This window comes from Pteropus alecto, unplaced genomic scaffold (genome assembly GCF_000325575.1).
Source record: "Pteropus alecto unplaced genomic scaffold, ASM32557v1 scaffold105, whole genome shotgun sequence".
Taxonomy (NCBI): Eukaryota; Metazoa; Chordata; class Mammalia; order Chiroptera; family Pteropodidae; genus Pteropus; species Pteropus alecto.
Window position 1 is genome coordinate 7,897,415 of NW_006436294.1, and position 8,910 is coordinate 7,906,324.

Consider the following 8,910-nt stretch of genomic DNA (forward strand, 5'->3'; position numbering starts at 1 on the left):
CGCGCTAGGATCCCCAGGCTGCAGCCTGGCCAGCTTGCTTGGCAGCCTGGCTGACACTAGAACGAGGACATTTTCCAAAGGCTCAGGCCCTGGCTAGCGTTGCTTTTTCATTTTCCAGCACTGGGGACTGATAACTCAGGCTTAGTACCAGGGAGATCTGTCTGCTCGTGGATGAGGCTGGAGTGCGCTCCAAAGGCCTTGCCGCACTCGGAGCACCGGTAGGGCTTCTCGCCCGTGTGCACGCGCTGGTGCTGGATGAGCTTGGAGCTCAGGCGGAAGGCCTTGCCACACTCGCCGCACTTGAACGGCTTCTCCCCGGTGTGGATCCTCTGATGCTGACTGAGCTGCGAGCACAGCCTGAAGACCTTCCCGCACTCCGCGCAGGCGTACGGCTTCTCGCCACCGCAGGCGCTCCGGGGTGGGCCCTGCGGGCAGCCACAGACCTTTGTCTGGCAGTCCCGACACCTGGGAAGCTCGGCCCGAGGCAGACCGACATCCGATGTGGACATCCTGCCACACACCGCACACCTCCAGGCCACCCCCTCTGCTGTCCCCCCTCGACCTCTGCCAGGCAGACCGCCCAGCACGCCAGGCCCCTGCGTGCCCTCCTCAGTGAAGGGCGTCCTGGGAGCCACAGTCCCCGAGTGCACGCGCTGTCTCTGGAAGAGGGAGCTTGGCTGATGCTCTGGCCAGGCCCCAGAACCAGAGGCGTCTCCAGTGGCAGAACTCGGAGGGAGACCCTGTGAGGGGACTCTGACTTTCGCTGCATGGGATTCTGACTGTGGACCGTCCATGTCCTCACAGGCCCGCTCGCTCTCAGTGCTATTTGCAAAGCCTGAAACAAACAGGAAAAATGGCGCCCCTCAGTCCGGTGCTCCGAGGAAGGGCAGGCAGGGGGTGGGGTGGGGCCGTCCCTGGGAAGTGAGCTCCCTCCCAGGACACCCCACAGGGAAAGACATCCAACTGGGTTCCATCGTACTTGTGCTTGGTGCTGTCACTCAAGCCATGTACCTGGCAGAGTGCTTAGAGCCACTGTCCCGCAAGGGGCCACGTCCCTGCTCGCAGGTGCCTCCTGCGGGGACGTGGGGGCAAGGAAATGCCATGAAGCAGCAGCAAAGCATGCCTGGGGGCGGGAAGCTCAGTGAGAGGTGGGTTAGGCTGAGGGGTCATGGGTCCCCGGACACAACGTTGGGGTGGAGGAAAGAAGCGTTTACAGCCATGGGCATGGGCTGTGCAGGTGCCAAGAAGGACAAGGCACAAGAACTGCTGAGAAGTGACAGCAGCCAGCCCTAAAGGGCTGGGCACTAACCTGTCCACTGGGCATGCTTCTGGGGGGGACCCTAGGCCTGAGCTCAGCTCCTGCCAGCTGCTGACAAGCCACCCCCTCCAAATCATGCCTGACCATGTCCCTTACCCAGCTGTCCCTCAGCTTCTGAGTGACCACACCCATTGGCCCACCTGGACTTCCCACTGTGAGCTTCTGGGGGTCTGCCTGCCCATGCCTGCCCCTCACCTTCCCTCTGGACTGTCCAAATAAGCATCACCTCCTTCCTCCTCTGCTGTCCCAGGAGGTGCCTTTGCTGAGGTTGGACTTGTCATCCCTGTCACACCCAGGGCCACAACCAGGGCAGAGCCACCCCGGTGCTGCCCCACACTGAAGCCCAGGCCCAGGAACAGTGCTCTGCTGGCCCGCCACGTCAGTGTCAGCTACAGGGACCTGATCTGTCGGTCCTGGCGAGCAGAAGGGGCTGCCATGCACTGGCCCTCTGCGCACGAGGCAGGTTCCCGCTCGTTCCTCCCTTAGTCCTCACGATGACCTGATGGGGTCAGCAGTAGAGTCGCCACCCCACAGATAAGGGGCTTGTGGCTCGAAGAGGTTAAATAACTCACGCACAGTTGCATAGTGAATGTGAGATTCAGGAATGGACCAAGTCTGGTCCCCCAAACACACGCCCTTTCAATGTCTCTGCCCTTAAGACGTGGGACATCTCCCATCTGGTCCTCACTGTGTCTCCTTCTCTGCAAACATGACGCTGGCAAACCTGCCCCTTGACAGGGCAGGGTGGCCATACGGCGCTGGCTGGCTCAGCCCTTTGCCCGGGCCGCCCTCTGCTGTACAGGTGAGAAAGCAGAAAAGCACTGCCCACTTCTGCCTGCAGCGTGGATGCTGAGGCCCCTGGGGACAGTCATGGGAGAGCGGGCAGGACGCCTGCACAGCCGAACCAGCCTGGAGCTCCGGCCTCTTGCTGCACGAGACAGGAGGTGACCCCATGTGCAGAAGTGGCCACGGCGCTGCTGCAGGGGGAGGGCATCACGACCCACCAGCTGCTCCGGCTACTGGACCCAGCGGCTACGTGACGAAGGTCCCACCTGTACACCAGGCCCCAGCACCAGCCGTCCATGGCTGGAGGCCTCCCGTCCGGCTCAGCTTGCCACTCGCTCCCTCCCTTCAGGCCACGTCATGCCTAGACACAGAACAGCCCGCTTCTTCCTGTCTCACTCACCAGAGTTTCCTCTGACAAAGACCCTCCCTGACCAGGCCTCACCAGTGGTCTACAGCAGCTCAAAGCCACATCCCTAGGATGACGCCTGCCCCTAAGCAATTGCCTGAAGAAACTCAGGGCCACCACAAAAATCTACTGCTTGTCCTGGCCACACCCAAGGACAGGCTGTCGCCCAGCCCCTGTAGGAGGGCAGGGTCCAACTTCCACAAGCACTGGTCTGCAAGCCCCGGTGGCGCCGCATGGCCCTGGCCTGCCGCTGCTGAGATCCATCACACTGCAGGCTCTGTTGAGCCCCTCCCCGCGACAAATGGAGGCTGAGTCAGTTCAATCCCTGTTGCGGTCATTAGTGCTTTAGCTATGACACTGCGCACGGAGCTCTCGGGGGCTGTAGCGAGGGCAGGGCAGTGCACGTTCTGGGGACAGTGGTGGCTGTGACAGGGGCAGCCGCAGGCCCTGCCCCCTACCACCACTCCGGGCCGATCCCGGGGTATCTGCTGCACCAGCCCGGCCAAGTCTCTGGGCACGGGCATGTTTCTGACGTGTTCCACACGCCTTCGTCCCTGGGACTCCGTGAGCAGCTCTAGGTCTGTCTCGTCTCTACGAAGAGCATCCGCTGCATGGAAACCCCCGAGCTAGAGAATTTGCCGACCCCATCGGCTTTTCCCCATGGCGCCCACTCTGAAATCTCCCCTCCACCCGGAAATATTTGATGGGGACTGGCTTTTAACTGGGCGACACCTTTACTTCTTCGCAAGAAGGGTCAGAAAGGGGCCTGAACAGAAAGGCAGGCCCTTCGATTCTGGAGCCAAAGATGCTGGAGAATGGGCTGAAGGTTCCTGGCACACCTGCGCTCACCTGCGCACACCTGCGCACACCCGTGCTGCCTCCCGCACACCAGTGTGAAGAGGCCTGAGACAGTTTGAGTAGCCGGGCGGCCCCGGGCGGAGAAAGGCAGTTCCTGGTACTGACCAGGCAGTCGGGGAGAACCCAAGCGTTTGGCCTTTGATGGTCGTCGATAGCCTGGGTGAGGGGGCCGGCCTTCCTGGGAGAATGGGGTACCATGAAGCCTGTGGGAGCCGCCTGTACTCCCGGGCTGCCCCAGCGCATCACCGCGCCCATCTCGCTGTGCTGCGAGGACCTGGGCCTGGTGGCGCCTTGCGGACGGTCTGTGCTCTGCTCCATCACCTGGCACCGCGGAGACGTGCGGTGTTCTCTCCTGCGAAAGCAGGTGTATGGGCCGGTCGTCTGAGACCTGCCTTGCTGTCGTGCTGTCCCTTCCCGTCACGTCAGCCTTTTTCTCCAGGTTCCACACGTACCTCTGCTGCACGTGCCCCTCTGCACCTCCTACCTGTGGGGCTGTGTCTGGTCGCCCCTGTGCTGTGATGAAAACAGCAGGAACTTCTGAGCAGACAGGCCTGGGTTCTAGCCCTTGACTTGGGCCGTTGCCTTCGAGCCTCAGTTTCCTTGTTGGTGAAGTGAGAATAATGAGGATTCGAGGTTGAGTAGTGAGGTGGTCCCAGCGTGGTTGGTGGCAGCAGCAGTGGCTGTTGTGTCCTTGTGGTCTCTGGACCCCTGTCCTTCATCTCTTCGTCCCTTATTTATTTGAAGAACATGCATGTGCTCTCCTGGTTCTCGCCTCTACGCTGTCTCCCTGGCCAACTCCTTCCTCCCCTCTTCCTGGGACTGCAGTGGGCCCCTGCTCCCGGGTGCCTCCCGCCACATGGGAGTCATAAGTGGTTCACGCTGTCAGTGTCTTGAAAGCAGAAACCACGTCAGTCTCAGAGGACACGGGAGTCACTGGGCTTCTCTGCACCCTCTCCAGGCATTTGCAGCTGGGACCTGCCTCTGGGCTGGCTAATCAAAGAGAAGGAAGCAGCAATGTCTGCCGTGGGGGCCGCAGCTCCATACCTGCATCACCCTGGTGACAGTCACAGTGGCCGGGTGAGTTTCCTGGGAGCCCAGCTCCCCCCAGAGGTGGCAGCAATGCCTCGGCTCCTGGCAGATCTGGACAGGAGCACGTTCAGAAAGTTGCTGAAGCTGGTGGTCAGCGGTCTGCAGGGACAGGACTGCCGCGAGGCCGTGCAGCGCCTTGGGGCTGGCGCACACCTGCCGGAGGAGCGGCTGGGTGCCCTGCTTGCTGGCATGCACACGCTGCTCCAGCAGGCCCTCCGGCTGCCCCCGGCCAGCCTGAAGCCCGACGCCTTCCAGGATCAGCTCCAGGAGCTCTGCATCCCACAAGACTTGGCTGGGGACTTGGCCAGTGTGGTGTTTGGCAGCCAGCGGCCTCTCCTCGACTCCGTGTCTAGGCAGCAGGGGGCCTGGCTGCCCCATATCACCGACTTGCGGTGGAGGGTGGACGTGGCCATCTCCACCAGCGCCCTGGCCCGCTCCTTGCAGCCAAGCGTCCTGATGCAGCTGAAGCTTTCGGATGGGTCCGCGCTCCGCTTCGAGGCCTCGACGGCCAAGTTCCAGGAGCTTCGGTACAGCGTGGCCTTGGTCCTCAAAGAGATGGCTGACCTGGAGAAGAAGTGCCAGCGTAAGCTGCAGGACTGACCGCACTTGCCGGTCCTGGTTTGGTGACCTGGGGACAGCTGCTCAGAAACCTTGAAAGCGAAGTCCCCCTGCCCAGGAGGCAGCCAGCTCGAGAGTGACTGCTGCCATGTTCTCTGTTTGATTGAAGACAGTTGTGTCTTTCCTGTATTTGGAAGTAAATCAACTATCGGAACGTCTCTTGGTGGGCGTCCACTTCACGCCCTTCCCCTGCTCCAGTGTGGCCACCTGGGGCCCGGTCGCAGTCTGGGGTCCAGGCCGAGGCCTTCGTGCAGACGCGGAGTTCCTCCAGCTTGGCTGTGTGGCATCTGAGCTCTGCACCCTTGCTTTGTGAATCCCGCTTCACAGTGCACGCTTCATTGTCCTGCTCTAGCTCCCTGACCCCACTGAGCCAGCCTGCTAGCGGGGAGGGGAGACATTACGAACGGGTAACCAGTGTGGCTTGTGAGAGGGGGGCCAGTGATGCAGAAAGCAGACCAGACCCAGGTGACGGAAGGCAGGGTTGTGGAACTGGGCTGTCATTTTAAACTGGGTCACAGGGTGACCCTCCTTGAAGACCTAGTATGTGAGTTCACTTGGAGGTGGGTAGCAGGGGTATCTGAGTGGGGGACTCCAGACCCGGGGGCCTGATGAGCATTCTGAAAGGGTAAGGCTGTTCTGCATTGGGAGCAGAGCGTAGGGCACACGAGCAGGAGTGGGGAGCATGGCGGGGTTGGCAGTGACAGGAACCCCGATGCCTGCAGGGTGGGCGTGTGCAGGGCCTGTCACCAGTTTTGCACCATCCACAGAAGGCTTCAGGGGTCCTGTTCCCCAGACTTTGCAGTCGGGCTGTTCCGTCTGGTGTCCCTGCCTCCTTGGCCCGCTCTCTACTGGGAAACCAGTGCCATCTGGGGTCTTTCGAAAGGGCACTGACCCCACCCGGGGGCTCCGCCCTCAGACCTAAGCACCCCACCTCCTAACCCCATCACAATGGGCATTAGGGTTTCACCGTATGAATTGGGGGGGACACATTCAGACTGAATTTTTTTTTTTGCTATTGAAACCAGTTGCTGGTGGTGAAGCATTTCACACATCAGACCTGCGTAGAAGTAGGAATAGTCGTTTCTCAGTGTCCTTGATGGGCCACGCCTGGCCCCACAGCCACAAGTACAGAGAAGCCACAGGAGACACCAGCGGGTATATGCGAGAGCTCACCACTCAGGTAGTGAGGTCCAAGGTTTCCCGTGTCACGGAGAGGTAAGCGGCTTGCCCCGTGTCACACAGCTGATGACGGAGCCGGTGTTCTCTTCGCTCCCCGCGTGGATGAGGCAGTGCGTGTCCCCTAGGGACAGTACGAGCTTTCCGGTGGTAACCGTTCTGTCCGCTCAGCCACCAGAGCTGAGATCAGCCAGGCATAATACGCAAACAAATGCGCACGATCACATTCCAACAGAAATTCCTTACAGGTACCGAAATTTTCATTTCAATCATTTAAGACCCATTCTTAGTTCCAGAGCTGGACAAAACCAGGTGGGGGTGGGTGGCTCTGCTAGCCCTCGCTGGGCCAGTCAGTGGGCAGGCACTGTGTGCCCGTGGACTCCCCCAGGCTGCAGAGGGACTGTCCACGCCCTTCTGTGGTCAGGTTCCACCATGGACCTGAATTTGAGGGCGGGCGCCAGCCCCGTCCACTTTTGTCCCCAGGCCTGCACAAGGCCTTGCAGAGAACAAATGTTCGCACCTGGAAAATCACCCCATTTCGTAGATCCCGATGCTGGCAGTTCGTCTTGCGTGGGTCTCTGCTTCCCGCCTTCTAAGGCTAGGTGCCCCCAAATGCACCATTCGTTCTCTCAACCGTTTCTTGGGCTGAGTGGGAACACGGGGATGTGCAAACCTACCTGGGGTCTGCTCCCCACCCCCAACAGTTCATTTGTGAAGCTTCCAGAAAGTTCAGCATAGCTCCAGTCCAGCATAAGTCAAAGATTAACCTGTGATTCGGAGCAGATGTAATTTCAGGTCAAAATCATGGGTTTAATTTATTGGTTCCAAAGTATTTTTAAACCTACTCTGAAACAGAGTTCTGGAAATTCTTAAAACAAGCCTACTTTTGTATTCACTGAAGGCCAAATTGGAAAACATATTTGAAAGAACGGAACACTCCAGCACGTGCACACCACCCCAGCGGCCCCAGCACACGTGGCACGCATGCCTCCCGTGCCTTCCGTGGGGCCACGCAAGACCAGGCGGCGCTTACGTGGACGCAGGCAAGGGGCCCCCTCCTGAACTTCTGCAGCTGACGACCTTGCCCGGCTTTGAGGGAGGGCCTTGGGGTTACTTCCACTGGACTCCCAATGAACAAGCCATACTAACAGTGGAGAGGAAAAATAATTTCTCAAAGGCTGGAGAGCACAAACGCTTTACCCAGGTCAACAGCCACGGCTGCGTGGTGAACTTGGCTCTTGCAGCAAGAAAGGAGGCGACATGCAAACAGGCGAGCTGGCTGTGCCAAAACGTTTTATTTCATCACACTGAAATTTGATTTCAGTATAATTTTCAAATGCCACAAAATAGTATTTACCTCCCAACCACTTAAAAACGTAAAAACCATTCTTGGCTCTTAGGTCTGTTAAAAGATAACCGAAGTCCATTGACGTTTTGAAGTTTGAGCAAACATGGATTGGAACCGGGCAGCCACACCCAAAGGGGTCTGCACGCGGCAGCAGGAGAGCTGGCTGCTGCACCGGGAAGCCGGGCTTGGGTCTGGGGCTGGTGAGTCTGCTGGGACGGGCTGCTTTGGTGCTGGTCTGTGTACAGGTGTGGACATCAGAGCCACTCAGTTTAATGGCCTGTGTCTGATGCACACGCCACACAAATGCATTTGGCCCACAGGCTGTCACTTAACAGCCCCCAATCTAAGACAACACGGTCCAAAGAGACTTGGGTGCTGAAGCAGATTTAAGGTCGAAGCCTCTGGCCCTCCCTGCCTGACCCGAGGTTCCTGTCACGGGAAAGACAGACTGTTGTGCCTGGCATGGAACCTGGAAGAATCCATCCTTTTGTCCCTTGCTACCCCGGGGTGGGGGGCGTGGTCCATGGAGAAGCCTCTCCAGCACACAACAGCACCCAGTGCCAGCAGATGGCGGGAGTATTGGCTGTCCACTCAGGACCTTGACTCTCGTCCCACTGTTGGATGACCTAAGAAACTTCCAGCCCATTCAGGTGCGGCTCCCCCGGTCCAGGAGCGCAGGTGCTGGCCACCTGGCTGAGCACAGCAGCTGAGGCGGAAACACAGTACGTGTCACCTCTGCACAACTTACAGAGGTCCCTGGTCCTCTTGTACTGGCCCTTCTGGACATGTTCTGGGTGGCAGAGGGACAGCTGGAGGGCACAGTCACTGCGACTGAAGTGGGCATGTAGATTTCACGGCGCCCGCGCCAAGTCTGCGGACGACCACAGAGAGCTGCAGCGGCGAGCTAAGCGGCAGTAGGCGCTCAGGCTGACCTGCTGTGGGGCTGACTCCCATCCACGTGCTGGGAACAGAAACGAACGGGACTCGGGGTCTTGAACTCTGCTGCTTCCAATGCCACCGGACAGGCCTGGAACCCTCTGGTGCAGATGCAGGGACCATCACTCGCTGCGCTGTATACAAAGCCATGGTTGGCTATGGGCTGTGCCATGCATGGTGACAGTCTGCAAGGTCTCGGAGACCTGTCAAACCAGTGTGAGTGACCCTAGTCGAGTGCTGCAATAGATGCTGAAGTGACCTGTGCCCTCTGGGCTACCTGTTTGCATGTGGGAAAAATGGGAGTCTTCATCGGGTTGTATCTCTAGCCGCTGTGCTTACTGTGATGATACCAAGGACTGGCTGGGCCCGGGGGGG

At 59.3% G+C, this 8,910-nt stretch overlaps 2 protein-coding genes across 4 annotated transcripts in view; one reads left to right on the forward strand and one right to left on the reverse strand.

The window, feature by feature from the left end:
• COMMD5 (COMM domain containing 5) overlaps positions 1-5,233 on the forward strand; it is a 35,786-nt gene extending 30,553 nt beyond the window's left edge. For all 3 annotated transcript variants that reach the window (XM_006913006.3, XM_025047629.1, XM_015590247.2), the window contains exon 2: positions 4,327-5,233. In XM_006913006.3, the coding sequence (XP_006913068.1) occupies positions 4,383-5,057 (675 nt within the window). In that variant the 5' untranslated portion in view covers positions 4,327-4,382 and the 3' untranslated portion in view covers positions 5,058-5,233. The remainder of the gene's footprint in view (positions 1-4,326) is intronic.
• The window catches only part of ZNF7 (zinc finger protein 7), a 51,164-nt gene that overhangs the window by 24,713 nt on the left and 17,541 nt on the right, over positions 1-8,910 (reverse strand). The window contains exon 8 of the mRNA XM_025047601.1: positions 466-835. Coding sequence (XP_024903369.1) covers positions 466-835 — 370 coding nt within the window. The remainder of the gene's footprint in view (positions 1-465; positions 836-8,910) is intronic.